The 21131-nt window shown below is 30.3% G+C and overlaps 2 protein-coding genes across 2 annotated transcripts; one reads left to right on the top strand and one right to left on the bottom strand.

The window, feature by feature from the left end:
• Window positions 1-6319: 6319 nt before the first annotated feature.
• LOC118030515 (casein kinase II subunit alpha-2) lies at window positions 6320-11570 on the bottom strand. Its single transcript, XM_035034648.2, has 10 exons — window positions 11116-11570; window positions 10908-11037; window positions 10107-10301; window positions 9293-9450; window positions 8469-8559; window positions 8098-8163; window positions 7143-7225; window positions 6996-7059; window positions 6828-6896; window positions 6320-6622 (listed from the first exon to the last, which is right to left on the bottom strand). Exons 1-10 carry the CDS (start codon window positions 11553-11555, stop codon window positions 6566-6568), a joined length of 1353 nt encoding a protein of 450 aa, XP_034890539.1. The 5' UTR covers window positions 11556-11570; the 3' UTR covers window positions 6320-6565.
• Window positions 11571-17931: 6361 nt separating this feature from the next.
• Window positions 17932-20296, top strand: LOC140955815 (uncharacterized). Its single transcript, XM_073410539.1, has 5 exons — window positions 17932-18001; window positions 18105-18248; window positions 18659-18759; window positions 19705-19813; window positions 19947-20296. Exons 1-5 carry the CDS (start codon window positions 17932-17934, stop codon window positions 20294-20296), a joined length of 774 nt encoding a protein of 257 aa, XP_073266640.1.
• The last annotated feature ends 835 nt before the right edge of the window (window positions 20297-21131 follow it).

Raw genomic sequence — 21131 nt, 5'->3', positions numbered from 1 at the left:
TTCACAAGTTCAACTAAATCTCTAAAATTATAAAGAAATATAATTATTGATATTCATGATTCCTAATAAGTATGGTTAGGAAAGGTAAACATTTTTGCAGCACGATAACAAACTGCTAATGAAGCCAGATTAAAAGGATAGATAACTATATGGTGAATTGGTCATGATATTATGTAAGAATGGATACAATTATTTATGTAGGGATATGTTGCATTCAAATTCTTGAAGGTTGGTCTGGAAAGCCAATCAAAATATAGTGTATGTATATATATTAAAGCTAATAAGGTTATGGAGGACACGTACAAAATGTGGTTGTGAGATAAAATAAAGTATGGAATGAATATGGAATATAAGAAAACAAGATGTGGAAATGTTAGAATGAACCCATGAATTCAAAGTTATAAAGAATAATTTTTATTAAGATGAGCTATAACTAAAACTAAGAATTGTTATGTAGTCACAATGATGGATAAATGCTATAATGATGGAAAAAATAATTTAACATAAGATAATGAGAATATATATTACATTTAAAATTGATTTAGGTTTGATGTATTTACTATAAGAGTAAAGAAATTAGTTGTACTTGTATAGTTGTTAAACGATAGCAACCATTATAATACAATGGGATAATAGGACTTACTAGTTTATTTGCCCATGTTTCACCGCATACTGAACCATGTTTTTAATTTTTTTCATAGCGCTATAAACTCAAGCAAGATGATAAATTTTTAAAAGATAACTCAACGTGAATTGGTTTATTTAACAAGTTTAAAGGAAACTTGGATGACTTTTTTTATTTTAAAAAATCAATATTGAATGATAATTTTTTTTTAAAAAAAATAAGACAAGAAATAAAAGAGAATATCAAGCCATGTAAACTTTTAGAACTAGCAATCCAAGATATTAGATAAAAAATATCATCCATGAAAAAGTAGCGAAACTCAATTCACTACAAAAATAACATCGAATGATAAATTATAATCATTATTATTATAACAATTACAATTCTCATCATTATTAATATTGTCATTGTCGTGGGGTGCGCCGCAACATCAAGGGGCGACGACGTGCCACCTAATATTATAGTTACTAGAAACCTATGGTCTGTAAGAGTCATGTTAAGGGACTGGTTGTGCAAGGAAAAAACGCATCACCCCTAGTGCACCCTATTTAAGGTAAATTGCATTGTTATTTGATTAATTTTTTAGGTCAAGTTTTTATTTGTTGGTCTCATCTACAGTTTAAAGTAGATCTCTCTTCATGAAAGATTCTCTATCTTATCAAGTTAAATTTTAACTATTTTAGAGTATGAACTTTAGCATCGTATTTTCTACACCTTATATCTTTAACACCTGAAGGTGTTATTTATCATGTACTTTTACACCTTCAAGTTTATTAAAGTCTACATCTAAACCCTAAAAACAAATTGTAAAAGGATTTTTGATAGTTTGGCCAAACCCTAATGGATAATCATAAATTGGTTACGATATTCATTTTGCATTTTAAAACATGAGAAAGATGAAATTTTTGTTTTTATGAAGATAAGCTTGAAAAAATTTTAGGATTTAGTCGTATGTATAAAAACAAAAAATATTTTATTTTATAGGGGAAATTAATTTAAAATATTTAAGATTTTTTTAATTTTTTTAATTTCTTTTTTGAAAAGTTTCTGAGAAAAACAAGTATTTTAATACCGGATCTGTATTTTATAGTGTAAGTATATAACCTAATATTAAGAAAATTTTGTAGAAAAATATTTGGGAACAATCACAAATTTTTTGAAAGAATTTTTGAATTTTGTTTTTGGGAATTTTTTTTTTAAAAGAAATATATATAATATAATATTATATGAATTAAATATTATTAAATATATGGACCGAGCTGGGCCAGACTAGCTAATCGGGTCGAGCCCAATCGAGTTGGGCAGAAATCAGCTCAACAAAACTGATCTTTTTAGGGAGTGTACCGGATCGGCCCAACCATTTGGGCTGGGCTGGGCTGGAACAGGTCCAGCCCACCCCAAAGTTATTTATTTGTAGAACGTAAACAATAGTTCACATTTTGCATGTAGCCAAAATGGTTGTAGAAAATGAAGGTTGACAGAGGAGTGGCTCACTTGATGCAGGAGTCTCGACCGTGATCAGGAGGTTGAGTTGATGGTTTGGGTGGTGTCTCTACAAGGAACGATGGCTGTAGTCGATCACGGGAAAAGAATAAGGATTTTACAAAGGTGAGAGAGAGGAAGAAATAATGGTTGTTTTAGGCGTGGTGGAGGCCTGCTGGTGGTCTTGGTGAATTGTGGTGGAGCTTGTGGCGAAGAAGCTGAAGGAGAGGCAATTGACGAGGTTGCGGTGAGAGAGAAAGAAAAGAGAGCCGCAGAAGGCTAACAGGGAGAGAAGAAATTGGAAACAGGGGTATGACTGGTTTTTTGTGATTTTTGGACCAGATTTTCTCTATGTTTAGACAATGAAATCCACACTTATTTATAGGAGGTAGATGGGGGTAATCTTGTCTACACGGGAAAAAACTTCTAGCCCTTGATTCGATTGGGAAGGATCCCAACTATTAGTTCAAAGTAGGAACCATGAACTATCAAATTTGATAGTTCAAGGCTGTCTGAGGTAGCCACTTTAGGCTGGCACTAGGACCATTGTTTTGTCATTCAACCTGAACAAGCCATACCCAGGGATAGAGGGTTGTTAGGTGATCATTTTGGTTCATAGGTTGTCAAATTTGATGGACATGTAAGGCATTAAATGCACCTGAAACATAGATATATGGACAACTTTTCAGCTAAAAATCAAAGAAGATAATGAACAGTTCGTGTCGTCTGTTTTTTTTTTTTTTTCATGCAAAACGACGCCGTTTAAATTTAATTTAGGGATTTTTCCCTACTTTAATTTAGCCCTCCAGCTTTCAATGTTGTTTGATTGCACCCTTAATTTACTATAAACTTTGATTTAATGCAATTACGCCCCTGCCAAACTTCAATTTGAACCTCGTATTTTAGCGCATTTTGCACTTTGATCCTTGATCTCGGATTTATGCCATTTACCCCCTAATTAACCATTAAACTTTTCATTTCTTCAATTTCACCCTTGGTTTCAATCAATTAAGCCCCTATAGTTCTACACTTTTTACAAAATAGCCATTAGTTGCAAAAAATTTCAATTTGACCCCTAATTGACCATAAAACTTCAATTTTCTTATGATTTTGCCCCTGTTTCAATCAATTATTTTGGTAAAAATTAAATTTGACCTCTTAAAATTATAATATTCTTAATTAAGCTCAAATTGGACCCCCAAACTTAATTCTTTACCAATTAAATCCTAAATAAAATTAATTTGACCCATTTAAAGTATAATTAAATCATTGCACTTAATTAAATCCTTCAATTGGACCCAAATAAATTCTTGAATATAATTAAAACTTAATTTGACCCATGATTAAATCAAATTGGCCTATTAAAAATTTAATTATATCCTTTGACTTAATTTTTATGCAAATTTGTCCAATAAGCTTTTAATTTAATCTTGAATTTGCATTTGTTTCTCCATTTTTAGGTAATAAGGTACAATTAGACATTGAATTTCATCCAAAATTACAGTTGTATTCTCCAACCTACTTTCTCCATATTGCCAGCCTTTATTATTTTTTTTTATTACTATCTTTATTTTGAAAAAGTAAATTTTAGGGAATAATCCAGAATTAGGTTATGATAGTCACTATCATTTCAACTACACTATTACTACTATTATCAATAGATAATATTATAATTGTTATTAGTATTATTATCATGATCACTATCATTATTATTATTACCGTTGTTGTTATCACTACTACTACTACTACTATTATTATTATGGAGTATTACGAAATAAGTGAAAAGAGGCATTCATCTAGGTGCTTATAACAATCTCTGTCAAAATAAATAAATAAGAAAATAATTTCTTCAAAAAAGAGAGAAAACTAAGTGTTTTGTCAAACAAAATGTTCACTTTTATCATGATTTTTTTCATTATGATTGGGTCAACTTATAGGTGTTTGGCATAGCTTCTACTTTCAGATACTTTCAAAAGTGTTTTTAACTTGAAAAAACATTAAATTTATGTTTTTTTAGTATTTTTATGGTTTTGATATGCTCCTATAAAAAATAAAAAAAATTTGGAAAAAAAATTCATTTTATTATCTTTTCAAATAAAAAAGTTATTTTAAAAAATATCATGTACCATAATCTCAAACACCCCTTTAAGGGCAATTTTATATTTAACTAATCATAAAAATAAAAAGTCATAAGTACATGCTACACAAATGCTTATGTGTAGGAGGCGTCTACGTCCTTCTAGCAACGCATTTAGTGCTTCCCCACTACCAAAACCCCTTTTGTCATTTAATTGAAAGCGTTGTGTTTTTTTTTTTTAGCTAGGTGTATGGTTATTAGGGGCACGATTTTTCACCAATGACATTTTCTGTTTATTCCCTCTTTTTTGCTTATTCCCTCTTTTCTTTCTCCTTCCAATAAGGATTTCCACTTTCATCTTTATTCTTTTATTTTTTATATTTGTTGTTGGCCTTTTTATAAAATTTTTATTTGTTTTCAATTTCATCCTTCAATTTTATTTAGAATATGTGGTTTTTTTTTTTCAATTTGGTCTTCTTTTTATTGTTTTTTTTTTTTTTTTACTTTTGTTAAATTGATTTTTCTTTTTAATTTTACCATTCAATAAAAAATTTGTCTGTGATTGTTATTTTAATTATGATACTTATTCTTTTGATTTTTTTTTAATGCTTTTGTAAAATTAATTTTTCTTTCGGAATTTCTCCTATTAAAATCAAAGATAAATTTTATTATATTTCAATTTTGATCATCATTTTTTTAATTATTATTTTTTTATTTTTTTGTATAATAAAAATTATTTTTTCAATTGCATTCTTCAACATTTGATTGATTAAAAATTTCATCTCAGTAAAATGCTTCTAATAATAACTCAAGTTATAAATTTAAAATATTAATTTGAAATGACCTTTATTTTTTAAAAAATAAACTACATGATTTTTTTTTTATTATTTTTTTTCATTAAGTTATTTAGATCCTATAATTTGAAAAGTAAATTTTGTAAAACAACATGGGCTAGCTCAACCATATTACCTAGGTTAAAAAATTTTCATGGTAACTTAAGTTGAATCAAACCAATTAAGTATTTATTTATCCAATTCCATCCTTTTATATTGGGAATAAAGCTACATCAATATCCTTTTTTTGAAAAATTATTTTTTTCCATGTTATCATGATTTTTTTAAAAAAATTTAGTTCATCTGCTGTTGTCAATTTATCTTCCTTTTTGAAACATGTTTGCAGCATCTGAGCATTACTTTTAATGCAAAATAAATCAAGCCCATCCACAGCTAGTTGCATCTAAACGCACCATTACTCCACCAGTGATTGCAATTTTACAAGTGGTTGGTGAGAAACTGATAACTCAAAAAGATAAAAAAAAAAAAAAAAATTTATGAAAAACTAATCCTGCAGAGAATTTATTTAAATAATCAAACTAATAAATAAATGATAATAATTTATGGTAGAAAACCTTGTCCAAAAGAAAAGAGGGGTTTTATTTATTTAATAACCAAGATAATTTATGATTTAGAATAAAGCTGGAGAAAAAAATATAAAACAAGTTGAAAATTGATAATAGCAATATATCATTATTAAAACACTTCAATATATAATGAATTTTTTGAAATAAAATAAAATAAAAATGAGGAAACCCGCAAAAATTAGACTTAAAACTAGCCAGGAATAATTCACAGGAATAGCCACGTTCCGTATTCCATCAACTTAAATTAACATATACTAGTTGACACTCGTGTTAAAATTGACATGATTTATTTTCATATATAGTTTTCATTTCCTAAATCACTTAAATTCTATCAATTTTAATTCAATTAGTATACATAACTTAATTTAAAAAAAAAATTGAAGGACAAAATAGTGAATATTCCTAGAAGAAGAGACTAATACAAAAGAGGCAAAAACAGAGACAAAAACAATAATATAAAACATGTCTAGTAAGTTTATGTAATTTCAAAGAAAAGTATAGAAAGACAAGTCCCCCTCCGTCCACTCTCTCTATCTCTTCTATTCCAAAACTGAAATTAACCCACTTTCTTGATAGATCCATCTTATACACGTTCAAACAATTTATTCTGAAACCAATAATTCCCTCGCACAAAAGAAAGAAAAAAAAAACCCAGGACAAAGGGAAAATTCAAATGCATCATCTAATCACAAAAACAACAAAAAACCAAACAAAATATCTGAAATCAGTATTTATTCCCAAATTAGGAGCACACAAGTTCGGAGGAAAAAAAAATAGTATATTAAGCCAGAAGATGCCTGGAATGGGAATTAAAAAATGACTGGCTTCTTAACATCAGAAGCATGAAGGACTTCCCTAAATGCAAACTCACCATTATAGAAACATTCAGTCGGATTACATAGGAAGGCCGCAACAAAGAACAAAGAGAAGCCAGGACTTGACAGCATCTTGAAATTTGAAACTAGGTACGAGTTCTGCTGCTTTCTGCATTTCTAATTGGATAGAAGTATGGATGGGCCTGTGCATGGTAACAAGGTCGGTCACCACTTACAAAGCAACGATATATGAGTGAAGAAACAAATAAAGGAAAGGTCGCCACCCCCCACCCCCAATTCTCCCCTCAATTACTCCACAAGTAAAAAAGCAACCAATAGCTATGCATATGACAAGGTTAATAACATCAGTCAAGGGTTTTTGTCAACAGACAAGGAGCAGGGGCATACCATAGCTTCTTTTGCAGTTGGCCTTTCTTGGTGATCATATCGCAGCAACTTGTCGAGGAAGTCAACAGCCTTTAAAGAGGAGAAAGAGAAAAGAAAGAAAAAGGCATGATTTAAAATATATTTAGCAATGAACAAATAATCATTTTAAATTTATAAATAAATTTCTACCTCAGGAACTGCCAAATGTTGGTTGTCAACATTAATAAACTTTGACCACGGTTTCCGGCTATGCCTGTAAAAGAAAAGAATTTTCTCAATCAGGAGAACTGGTTCTCTAAATATAATCAATTGAAGTTATCAGCACACATGACCAACCTCCCAACAAGTGCAGCAAGATGCAGATCTAACTCTATGCGATACTTATTCAAATAGGCATTCAGCTCATCTGTTCCAAGTACCTGACACATAAGATCAAGAATGATTACATTTCCATCTTTATCCATCACATTCTTAAAACAAGTTCTAAGCATGTTACAGTAAAATTCCACAAATACAAAGCCTGTCAATGCAAGACAATTCTGCCATATAGGTTGTCAGGCACCATCAAGTACATTAGGGGAAAAAAGCTTCTGAAAAATAACAGAAATGCCTTAGCAAGCAAGCAGCCAGTCATGCACACACATGCACACACTCTCAAGATGAAGTATGTTTAATCCCTATAGCTCTCCAAATTTCCAACTTTCATCCTAAAATTATTAAAAATCACGATCTCCACAGGTGGTCAAATCATTGCAATGTGGTCCTTACATCCAGATAGATACCAGAGCTGCAGAGCTGGGCTGAAATTTGATGGACATCTTCATATAATTAAGGATTTTCTTTTAATAGTTTATTTATGTAATATTTTTTGTGATAGTTTGGATGGCTAAAATTTAATTATTTTTAAGAGGTAGGATTTCATTTACATGGGGTTTTGCTAGTATTAAGGGCTGTTACTTCTGTAATGAGAACAATTTTTATATTTTGATAATTTCATAAAGAGTTTGTTCTTTCTTTCTGGTTAATCGACCCAGACAACCAGACTTTGGCTGTGCTAGCTATCTTTCTCCTTTTCTTCATTCTATACACCATGGAAGCAATTTAGCATATTTTTTGTAAACTAACTTTCCTAGCCAAACTGGCCAATACAAAAAAGGCAAGGCCCAAAAAATACCCAAAGACATTGATATCACTTGCTGATCAATGGTCATCTAGAAAGTCGATGAAATGATTTACAAGATGGGTGTTCCCGATATTTTTTACTCAACTTTTATCCAATCATTTCACATACCTTAGCTATTTTGACCAGCTGATCATAATTATCATGCCCATAGAAGAATGGCTCCTTACGGAATATCTGCAAAACACAACAGCGATAACGAGATTACCACATATTTTGGCATCACCCCAAAATTCATTCTACCCTATCTGCTATCCAAGCAAGAATAGGCTAGCACACCAAGGTCCACTTGTCTATGGCATTAGTAACACTATAATAGACATTAATACATGTACATAGAGCAATGGCAGGCCAGTCATGTAAGTTCATAGAGAAGCAAGCCATAATGGACCAGGCCACAATTCTGAGGTGGACACGTGTGCTTGCACGCACGACAAATAATGTGCAAGATGAGAAAAGTGGAAGTTAGAGAGGACACCCACCATTCCAGCAAACATACAACCAAGGCTCCACAAGTCCAAAGAATAGTCATAGTCTTGCAGATCAACAAGAAGTTCAGGGCCTTTAAAGTATCTGCAGATCAGAAATGGAATAACAGATTAAAAAAGAATTGCCACATCAATTCACCGGTTTGAGTAAAATGACAAAATAAAAAGAGGGCTTAACCCAGAGACAGATGGGTTTAAGAACTGGATGGATATGATACCATTTAAGAACCGGCAGTAACCACAGGGAAGCATAGGAGTATGATCAATTATCAAATACATCATCAAGTTTTAACATATCGTTATAAACTTGTATTTTGTTGCATTTATCCTAGTTATATGATATTACTATTGTATTTATTTAGTTAAAAGAAAGTGCCACATCAATTCACCGGTTTGAGTAAAATGACAAAATTCAAAGAGGGCTTAATTCAGTGATGGATGGGTTCATAGATCGTTTAAGAGTTGGCAGTAATCTTCCACATAGGAGCATGATCCATTACAACATCAAGTTTTAACACATTGTTATAAACTCATATTATGTTGCATAAATCCTAGTTATATGATATTACTATTGTGTTTACTTAGTTCAATTACTAAATAAATGCATACATTACTTAAAACAAGCTGAGAGTTGCTATTTATTTATAACTCTAGTGGCCACAACCATTTTAGCAGGCAGCAACAAAGGCTAATCCAAACAAAACTGGGAAACATTAATTGACCAGAACAGCTTCTGGAAACAAAAGAACAAGTGGTATTGACTAGAGAAAGAAACATGGGAACATAAATTTTCAAAAGTTAATGAAAAAGTGACAAACCTTGAAGCAACACGAACATTGTATTCTTTCCCAGGGTGATAAAATTCTGCAAGCCCCCAATCTATCAGACGAAGTTTCCTCTGCTCATGATCAATCATGACGTTATGAGGCTTCACATCTCGATGCATGATACCTTGTGAGTGGCAATAATCCAATGCCTACAGAAAAGGATACGTATACTTAAAGATTAAACAAAACAATTTCAATTCCACAATACTAACATTAAACAGCAGAATCGCAAGTTTGCACTGGATCTATCACAAATATAAATCAAACAATCGTTTCTCAAAATTAGGCTGGTATTTCCAAAACCACTCTAATTTCCAAAGGGAGTTAGCAAAAAAACACTCTTTTAGAAACAACGTCCACAGCCTCAGCCTTCTTCATAGTAGCAAAAAATGTCACAAGGGTGGCAATTAAATGTCACATTCATTTTGTTCAAACAATATTTACATCAGGATTACATTTTCTACACCATCCAAAAGAATTACAATAAACAGAGGAGATAAACTGCATTGCTGAGATAAAATGCATAGCTGAAGCACTGGACAGAAATCACCACCCCACCATTAGAGCTAGAATGATTGCAAGAGAAACATACTTGACAACAGCCAACTTCCTACCTGGCTATCTAATCTAGTACACAAGGTAAAGGAACTTCAACCTTGCATCACTAAAAAGACAATTGGAGACAAGAAGCATTAGGTAAGATACTGTTAATTCCTTTTCCATCTTTTTAAATGCATGTGTCAATGTCATTTTATGCGGTTAATGCTGATCTTGTCAGTTGGAGAGAGGAAAATGATGTGCTTACCTTCAGAAGCTCGTAGATGTAATACCTAATATCAAAGTCTGAAAGTGTCGGATAAAGCACTTTAAAATCAGTATTATTCACATATTCAAAAATGAGACTTGGAGTCTTTGATTGTTGATCTCTAACAATATCAAGCAACTTCACAATATTTGGTCCTCCACAGAGATTCTGCAGTATTTTAATCTCTCTCTTAATCTGCATCAAGTACGAAAAAACGAAGTCAGTCACCAAAAAGGCAACCTATAAAGTGTAGACTAGGCCACAAGACAAAGAATAGTGAAACCAAAAAAGAGAAGAAAAGGGTAGCTATACTGTCTACTAAATCACATGCACGAAGAAAACTTCTCTTTGAAGATTAAGCAAAGGCATAAGCTATCACTCAAACATCTCAAGGTAGCTTTGGGCCATAATCCAGGGGAACCACGAAGGAACTTGAGGCTGCAGAGTGGTTAGCTAACAAGAAGTAGAAAGTTCAGAAAGTGCAAAGCAATAGCTAATGAGGGATGAAAGTTCAGCAAGTGTAACTAAATAACATGATGATACGTTGTCCACCAGACATAGGGATTTACAACATATCTATGGTAAGAATGATGGTCTGTTTTTCTGTTTGATGAACAATTAAAAAAAAAAAAATTTCACAATAAGACCTTCATTAAATGATTTATTAATCCACAAAACATAAGGGATAAACAAAATTATTCTAGAAGAACCGCTAAGACTACTATTCTCAAAAAGAATCGAACAACAACACATCACTTCAAACATGAAACAAGAGAGGGAGAACAAAACAAATCTACTAACTTTCTTTTTCTTCACGGGTTTGAGAATCTTAATTATGCATTTCTCATTATCGGTGCAATGCACTCCCTCGAAAACTTCACTGTATTTCCCCCTCCCAACCTTCTTTACCACCTCATAATCATCCTGCTCCCTGCATAACCAATCAACAAATACACCTATTTCAAGAATCAATCTAAGAGCGACAGGATAGGGAAAAAGACGAACATACCCCCATTGAACGGTTAGAGACTCGTAGTCCCAATAGTCTTTAGGACGGATCACATTGATATCAGCATAAACCCTAGCCTTGGAAGGAGCGCCAGGACGGCGAATCGATTTGCCAATTTTCTGAGCCAGCGTGTCCGGAGGAGGCACCAAAGACCTAAATCGGTGAGTAAGACGGTGTTGTATCTCTTGTTGTCCTTGTTTGTGGTGAGAGAAGGCAGTGGTTGAAGAAGCGAATTGACGTAAGAGAGTAGAAATGGATGATGATTGAGGAGAAGAGAAGAGAAAAGGATTATTATTACTTTTATTATTATTATTATTATTATTGCGAAGAAATAAAAGAGAAGAAAAGAGGGTTTTGTTGTTATTGTTCTTCTTCTTCTGTCGTTGACGATTCAAGATTGTTGTGAGTTTTAGCTGTAGCAAAAAAGGCCTTATGGCCATCAAATCACTTCGTTTAATTAGGCAAAAATAATTATGTTAGTAATTATAATAATAAAAGGGTGCTGTTTTTATCTGTGTATTTTAGTTAGCCGGAGAAGGAATCGCTTCATGGTCAAATCTCATACTACTCCTTTAACTATATAAATGTTTTCAATTCAGCTCTCTAATTACCAATTTTATAAATTAAATTTCCCATTCAATCTCAATTAGTAACATAATTGGAAAATATCTTAAGCCCTACAAGTGTGAGTTATATATTTACCCAAATTTTATATGAAAGAACCCGATTTTTACTCTCATTCCACATGAACAAAACTGTTTCAATTACGCCTTAATTTTCTTTTTTTATTATTAAAAAAAGTTGGATTTTTTGTCTTTGTTGAAGGTGATAGTGGGATATTTTTGTTCCAATAACCTAATAATCTGTTTAGAAATATGATTGTAGTTACTTTTCAAAATATTTTTAACTTAAAATATATTAAAATAATTTTTTTTATTTTTTAAAAATTATTTTTAATATTAACACAATAAAATATTTAAAAACACCTAAAAATATTAATTTAAAATAAAAAAAAAATAATTTTTTTATGAAAATACTTTTAAAACATCAAAAACAAATAGAGTAAGTTAGAAAACATATATCACTGGGCATTTGCACCACTTAATGTTGGCTAAAGGACTTGATTCAGATTGATAAGTTTGGTAAAATGTGGCTCGGAGATTTCCTTTTCTTTTTTTTTTTTTTTTTCTTTTTTCTTTTTTTAACTTTTTGCCCTTTGGTCTCCTTGTTGTCGATAATTTTAAAGTTGTTTAGTCATTTGAGTTGTTAAGCCTTTTCCCCCCCTCTCCAGCGAACATTAAACAATCAATTGGCATGTTGATATGGGGTAGGAGTGCTTGTCTGTTTCAAGATAAAGACATGTTGTTTCGAGAGCTCTCAATATTTTTTTTATCTTTTTTTCTTCTTCTTTAAGACAAAAAAAAATTATCATTGCAAACAAACGAGGATGTTCTTATTGGCAGAGCCTCATTGTCTATTGGCACAACCTTTTCTAGGTTTTTTATCCATGAAATACCTAATTTAAAAAGCAAACCCTGTGAAGACGAGCTCTACCTCAATTTATAAAAATATTTAGTTAATTAATACTCATCATAATTTTATTAGATTTACATAAAATTTTATCTTTAAACTTTAATTATAAAAAACTATAATTTATAAATTTATTTAAATCTATTTATTAAACTATAATAGTAAAAGCTATTTGCAATGCTAAACATACTTAATTATCACACTAATAACACTCATCATCCATGGGAAATTCCAATTCCATGACAAGTCATGAAAGTTGTTTTTTTGGGTTTGCGAGCCGATTGTCAACTCTCCAATTCATCTGCCACCAACTGCTGCCCGAGGTCCCAAATCTTACAGCGCACCTACTGAGAACTAAACCCAACAATCTTCATGGGTAAGTATATCTTCTCAAATGTCACCTACTATTTGGCTGATGCTATAAATTGTTCTGCTTAAATTATATGGTGTTTGATTGAAAAAGCCTTAGAAGCGTGACTATTTCACCACAGGAAACGAGCTTCGAGAAGATTGTCTCGAATGCACACCACCTATTTGATAAATTGGCAGTGTGGAACTTTGCAATGGTATAATCCCACCACATCCATGTCGCCTTGTATCTCATTCAGGGTAATGTTGTTTAACTTGTTTTTTAATTATTTTTTATTTAAAAAATATATTAAATTAAGATTTTGTGAGTGTTTTTTTTATTGTTTTGATGTATTAATATAAAAAAAACATTATTTTATGTATTTTAAATTAAAAAAAAAAAAAAAAAATGCATTTTGCACTGCATTATAGATGCACCCGTATTCTTTCTACAATTTCATAAATGAAGTTAATCCATCATTTATTAAGAAATAAACTAAAATCAGGTGTTTTTTCAATGATTTTGATAAATTAGTATAAAAATAAAATGAAAAAGAAAAATTATTTCTGTATTTTTCATATAAAACTAATTAAAATTACTGAAATACTCTCATCTTTGATAAACTTCAAACTAATTCATTGTTTTTATATTTTTTTTATATTATTAATTTAAAATTTTGAATCATAATTGTAATTCTCCATCCAACAATTTTAATTTTAATTTTTTTAAAAAAGTAGCAGCCTAAATATAATTTCTTCTTTGCGTAAAAAAATCAACAATAGCCTTAAAATTTTTTATTTTAGAAAATATTTAAACCAAAATTTTTGGATGGAGAATTAAAATTATGATATAAATTTTATATAATGAACTAATGAAAATATGGAGAAAACTAAATTATCTCTTTTATATAATGAACTAACCCCTAATGACAACTAAATAATTTCCCTTATATTCTCATCTAACTCTCTTTCTTTCTTTTATCTATGTTCTCTCTCTCTCTCTCTTCAAAATCAAAGAGAGATGGTGTGAATATAAAATAAAATACTAAATCTTAAAAAAAAAAAAAAAAACTTTAGAAATTGAGAAAACTAGTTGATTGGAGGTTGTTGTTGCTAGTTTACTTTAATTTTCATATGAATCGAAGCTAAATAAATAAAAAAAGGTATGTGAAACCTTAATCCTATTTTTTAAAAATTTTAAAATTAAAATAGCAATAACTCATAAAATATATTTTAGATTAACTCGATAGTTTTAGAATAGCAAACAAATCCTTTTTAATTGTTTTCTTAATTCCCAAAAGAAACCCTATCTTTTCGTTGTAATTTTTTTTATATAGTTTAGCATAAGTTAGTGTTGGTTTAAGGTTTAAAAAATGCCTTGGATATATGTTCACCATTAAAATGAAACCTTCATTGAACTTGGTTCTTTGATTCTTCTACAGAATATGTTCTTTTGTTAGACATGTTATTCTTCTTCAAGCAAGTGTTCAATGTTTACCTAACAGGTTTAAGTTTGTGGTTTTAGTACTATCAACCGATAAAAACTGTATTTTATTCAACTAAACATGGAGAAAGACCTTAAATGGAAAGGTGGTGTTTAATGATGTAAAATAGTGTAATTCTAAACACCTTAAAATGATGATTTTATTATTTTTTAAAAAAACAAAACCTTTTGGCCTGGTTATTAAGAATAATATAGTTTTTTAAGATTTTTTTGCATAGTAAAATAACTAAGTTATCTTAAAAAAAAAATATTAAACTATCATCAAGAAGTTGTTTTGACTTTTTAATTTTTAAAGCTCAATAAAATAACTAAATTCTGTCTAAATTTTAAAACTCTTTAGCTAGCGACCTTAAGATTTTTTATATTTTGATCTTATTTTTTTTTTATTATAATCAAGCATGCTAGGGGAAAATTATTATTTAAATAAATATAATATCTTATTTAAAAATAAAAAGTGGTTGGCGCGTGTAATGCATACATAAACATGTTGGGAGTTTTTATGCCATTAATGGGTGTTTAGGAGTGTGGTATCGATTGTTTTTCAAAGTGCTTTTGGTTATAAAAATACATTAAAATAATGTTTTTTTTTAAAATTATTTCTGACATCAGCACATCAAAATGATTTGAAAAAAAAATGAAGCAAATAAAAAAATAAATAAAAATTTAATTTTTTTCAAAAGTACTTTTAAAACATAAAAATAAACAGGCTCATGCGGCGCGTGAGGGGTCATTTGGTTGCTAAACAGTGGCTTCTAGGATGGTGAATGTATGACCTTCCAATTTCTCATAATAACCCTTTATTTTTTTCTTCAAATTTGGTCCTTGTTCTTTTAATTAATTAATAATTATTTTATTTGAAATTATTTATAAAATTATAATATATTTTTAATTTCATCATTTTTTAAAAGAATTTATATGTTAGATTTGGCTCTTATTATTTTTTTATTGATATTTATTTTATTTGAGATAATTTTTTGAAATTGAATTTGTTTTACAATTTCATCCTCCATTTTTTTCTATAAGATTTAATCATTATTCTTTTGCTATTTTTTTTTTGTAAATTTTAAAATTGATATATTTTTTTTTCCAATTTTATCATTTAACATTAAATTAGTTAGGAGTTGAGCTTCTTGGTTGAACCCGAGTAAGGAATTTCACGAGTTGCAGGTTTAGAAAATTAACCTAGGTTTAGAAAACTCATTTGGTTTTTTTTTTTTTTTTTTTTTATGCTCACACTTTTTTTTAGTTTCACCATTCAATATTTTTTCTTAAATTTCATTTGCAATTCTTTTATAACTCTTCAATTTAGTTTTAGTTTTAGATTTAATCCAACCTTAGGTCAATTAGAATCCAATCTAGAGCTAATCGGGAAGAGAATAAAAAAGAAAAAAAAAACAGATTATTCTACCAGGTTAACTCATTATGATTGTGTCTATTAATTGGGACATAAATTTTGCATATTAACTTGGGTTAGTATAATGTATCTCCATCATTTTATTTCGTTCCTTATTTTTTTTATATATGATTTAATCATTTTACAATTTTTTACTTCACATTTAAAATGGGGTTAGGTAAAGGTTAAAACGAAAAATGATGTGGAATTTTGTTTTCTAATTGGATCGCTATTTAAACGAGATGAGAAGTTTGCTTTTGACATATTAGGTTTGAACAAGCCACATAATCTTTTTTTTTTTTTGTATTTATTAATATATATAATGATCAATTAATTTGATACACTAGTCAAATCTTTCATCATTTCAAATATTTTATCACATTAAAAAAAAAAAAACAATGCTCACACATTTCTTTTTTATTCAATAATTGACTATTGAATCGGCATGTACGTTTCCAAATGTCCAAGTGCTCAATGAAAATCCAAATAATAAAAGCCGTTCTACTATTAAGTACTTTCTAGAGCATGATGTTACCATTAATGGTATGTAAGGCAACAATACACCTAAGATTGTGTTAACGTGGAAAAACTTTTAGAGAGAGAAGTCTAAAGAGAGATATTAATTTTTGCACGTATATGATTAATATAGAAAAAGTTAAAATTGCATTATAAGATTCTAGGTGTTATATTACATCTCTATCGTACTCATTTAATTTAATTAATTTTTTTTAATTTTATTATTTTAAATTTAATTAATTAAAAATTATATTATATTATTTTTCCGCTCTTAGAAAAAGGTTTATTTTCTAAGTTATTGTAATTGTTTTTTTAACTATCGTTTTTTATTTTTTTTATTATCTAATTAAAAATTAAACCAATTTATTTGACCATTTAGGGTTATAACATGGGGTAGAGTTTTTTTTTCTTTCTTCTATCTAAATATTATTTTTTATGAAAAAAATATAGACCCATTACATAGCATGGGTTCACATCTATTATATAATTATTTTATTATAGTTTTTGGTATGTTATTTTAATTTTCACCGTGTTTTGGAAAGTATCTTCTACTCCTTTAATGTTTTACGGAAAAAAATGATTTGATACACTACTTTTTCAAAGAGGAGTAAAAAATTCTGGATTCTACCAAAGGCTTGGTGAAGGTATTGTTTGGGAGCGCGTTGATTCACATTTTATTAAAATTTTGAGTGTTTTCTAAAAAAATCAAATTAATATTTTTTTTTAATTGTTTTGATATGATAACATTATATATATATATATATATATGTAAAAACATTATTTTATAGTATTTTTATATGAAAAACATTTTAAAAAAATATCATATATTTAATCCCAAATACTACTAAAATGTATTTGATATTGTTGTGTATGATAGTTTTAAAAGTATTTTTAATTAAAAATAATTAAAAATAAATATATTTTTTGCATCATATAGAACAATATAAAAAATACCTAAAAATTAATTTATATTTTTTTAAATACAAAATAATTTAAAAAACAGAAACTACGAAGAACCTGGAAGAAAGTGGAACTGGTCCACTCTATGGTCTACAGGCTTCACGTGAAAACCAAAACACGGATGACGAGGGAAAAATTAATGGTCTAAACGCAATCCAGAGACAGAGGAGACGACCAAAGTCCACACCACGAAGGTGGAAAGCGACCATCCGTGGAAATAGTTAAGAACATGCACTTGTATTTGGTTCACATGCAAACATAATCTCCTATCTGACCCTCTAATTATAAAGTATTATGGTATTTTGTGTCTGACAGTAAAGATATTTTTAATATAATTTACATTTTAATTGATATTGAATTTTTTACAGTATTGTTTCTAAAAACGAACGTAAAATTTAATAAATTATATCCTGTATTCCAGACGGAAAATTTATACTTAAAAAAAGAAGAAGTAAACCTTTGACAACCGGAACACTTCCTTTGGGTTATTTTATAGTATCTACCTACTAGGGTTGGTACTGTCAAACGCAGCAGCAGCAGCCGGTGCAGTGCATTCGGGACAGCTATGGACCAGGTCAAAGCAACCGCTGCCTTCGTCGCCAACCGCTCCTCTCACGTTGTTGTCGACTCTGCAGGTCCGCCCTTAACGATGTCACACTTTCTTTCTTTTTTTTTTTCTTTTTTTTTATTATAAAAGAAAATAAAAGAATTGATGAATGTTTGTGGTTTGGCATGCAGGGTTAGAGAAAGTAGTGGAGAATATTCAAGATAAGATTCCGAAAATAGAGTGGGATTTTGAAGGGATTCATTATTTTGACAGCGGACCTCTCACCGTTCAGTACCTCTTTGTTTTGGACACGCTCAATTTTTGCTTTTGGCCTGGTATTTCTTTCTTCTTTGCTTGGGAACCCTGTAAATTTGTTACTTCATTGCTCTGCATGTCTGTATTTTGGCTTTTGTTACTTCATTGTTCAGGAGATTGATTGGTTCCTATGTTAAAAACATTGCTTCAAGATGCTTAATTGTCCTCTTAATTGATGGAAAGGCAAGGCAGCCAGCGAATTTTTTTTTTTTTTTTTCTATCTTATTCTTTAGTTTCAGCTTAAAATGTTATTAAATATTTTCGCTTTTTAAAATTATCCTATGTAGCCAACTTATTTGAATGCCATCTAGAATCCCCTGGATTGTTTTTTTTTTTTTTTGAGATATTTGATACAAAGTTTCTGTGGTTTGCTTGGTTAATCTTTCTCTTCTTTCGATTTGATCATATGTTTTGTGATTTTTTTTTATAGACAAGAACTTAAATTATGATGATTTTGGCTTCGGGTTAAAAGAGGCTTTTGGAAAAATGACAAATCTGTATTTGATGCTGACCATCTGCAAAAGTTCACCGGTAATTGCACTTCTTTTGAAATGTTGGATTGAATCGTTTTATATATGCACTGCTTTTTAAATGATTGCAAGCACATAATGCTACATTTACACTTATATATATATAATGAGCTCCTTCTCAGATTTCAAAAAATATTTGGATTGAAGGAAAAAGAAAAAGGGATTGAGACTTCCATAAAAAGATTGGGGGAAGTATTGAAGACTCACAAGCAAATTGAATTTCACTGGTGCCTTTAACTTATTGATTGTCTCTCTATTCATGGCAGTCTAAATTCTTAATGTAGAAGTTGCTATTCAAGGGTATTAAAGCTGAATATATGATGCATATGGTTTAACATTCTAAATGTGGTATTTGTCTTCGGCATTGCATGAAATTTAAATTCAGTTGAGCAGCAAGCACTATACTGGAACTAGGGTTTAATCTGATGTCCACTTGAAGGAATCAATCTTTCAACATTCATTCCTGCTCCTTCTCAAAGTGCCCTGAACATATTTAATTTCTAATTTCTAGATGAGGGAATTAATTTTTAAGTTTTAATCATTGACCTTTTCTATTTCCCTTTTTTTATTAAAAATAATTAATGTTTCTTAAACGCATTTTCTGGATACAATGTCTACCAAACTTTTTGCAGTATAGGGTATATGTTTTTTTGATAAATATTGAAAGAGCACAATTCTTGTTGCCAGGTCTTCAATTACGCAACTTGTTAAAGTGGCCCCGACCACTTCCTCTGGAGGACGAACGAGTTCGTCTGCTGCATGAGGTTACCTTTTCACTTAGAATTATTTTCCAATTAATATTGTTTCCATATTAATTTTTTTGAGGATTATTATGCAAATATCTTAGTCTTTGAGTTGATTGGTATCAATCTGCATCTAATCTCATTCAATTTCTTAGTGTTGTGATCTAAAAAGTCGTTTGATATCAGTAAACTTCTTGATATAGGTTGGTTTTGAGCTGGAAAGAAGTTTTGGGGGTAAAGCATCAAATCTAGTGGAGTCCTGTGGGAGATCAGCTGCAAAGCTTGTTGCCACTATAGCCAGTCACTTTCCTGGTAATTTTTTACAGTTTTTCATCATCAACTCCAATTCAATAGATATGTATCTTGACATGGTTTTATGTGAAGATACTACAGTTAACTTGCAAGGATACTTAAACAATGATTGTACACAACTGGGATGTTTCAGGCTTTCGAGACCACTCTGTTTACAAAGGCCACCAGATATTCTTGTATAAAAGAGCTCAGATATTTGCTGCTGATCTATATGGTGCTTTCAAAGGCCAAGGATATGGAGATTTCAATGACATTAGCTCAATCACTATATTTGCGGACTATATTGTCCCCAAAAAGCTATGCTGCGGGAAGCTTGGTGTGCTAAATATAGTTTCAACCCTTGCCAGCATAATTGAGTCTAATAAAGAAATAGTTTCAGGAAGTGAGGAGGAAGTTGAATTACGAGCCTGTTCCATATATGCTGTGGAGAAAATGAGGGACCTGATTAGTGTAAAATTAGGAAAACAGGTATGGTGGAACTGACAGCTATTTTTTTTAAAAAAAAATATTTTTCTGTCTGCATACTGTAGAGTTTTATATTGGTTACACATAAATGGAGAATGATTGCTCTACTTCCTGCTGGAATTTGAACTTGTGATCTCCAGGGGAAGAAATCTGACTGTGATGCCATATTTTGTAAATGTATATATTGACCAATGTAATTTCTATAAATATTTTAAGTTTTATGTAACTTTTCTGGGAACAATCTTCATATAATACTTTTGACCACACTCATGATAGGCATTTTCTTTAATATACAAGAGGAGAAGAATGGCAGCACCCATTTATTGGTATTTTGGAAAAAATCCTGCAGCATTAGTGATGGTTTCAAATATTCTGCATCTGCTTCCCTAACAATTTTCATCTTGGGTCATATTTGATAGTTAATCCGCAAATTTTTGAAAAATAAAAAATAAATAACTTCAGTCTGCCTTCTGCCATTATATATATATACTATATTTCAGAAGATTGATGCTTTTGTAGATCTAACCCTATTAATTATCAGTCTTTTTTTCTGATCAGTAAACATACGAAGTTTTTTGTTTTCTCTGTCAAGAAAAAAACTGGCTTTTTGCAAAATAAATCCTTTCCTTTGCTGGTTCTCAATTTTGTGCTCTTTAAATTCTATTTGTTCTAACAGTGAAGACTCCTTTTTTTCAGGTGCTGAGTGTGGAGTTGGACCTATGGCTCTGGGTTACGCGTGTTTCAAAATCCATCTCTTCCATACCATCGACACTCTCGATATTATTACTTGAACAGATGCAGCTATTAGCAGCCTTTAATAATTCTGTGGAGGAGGTACATTTTACCTGTTAAC

Source organism: Populus alba, chromosome 7 (genome assembly GCF_005239225.2).
Source record: "Populus alba chromosome 7, ASM523922v2, whole genome shotgun sequence".
In the NCBI taxonomy this organism is placed as follows: domain Eukaryota; kingdom Viridiplantae; phylum Streptophyta; class Magnoliopsida; order Malpighiales; family Salicaceae; genus Populus; species Populus alba.
The sequence above is the reverse complement of the archived record's forward strand: the minus strand, read 5'-3'. Positions and strand labels throughout refer to the sequence as shown.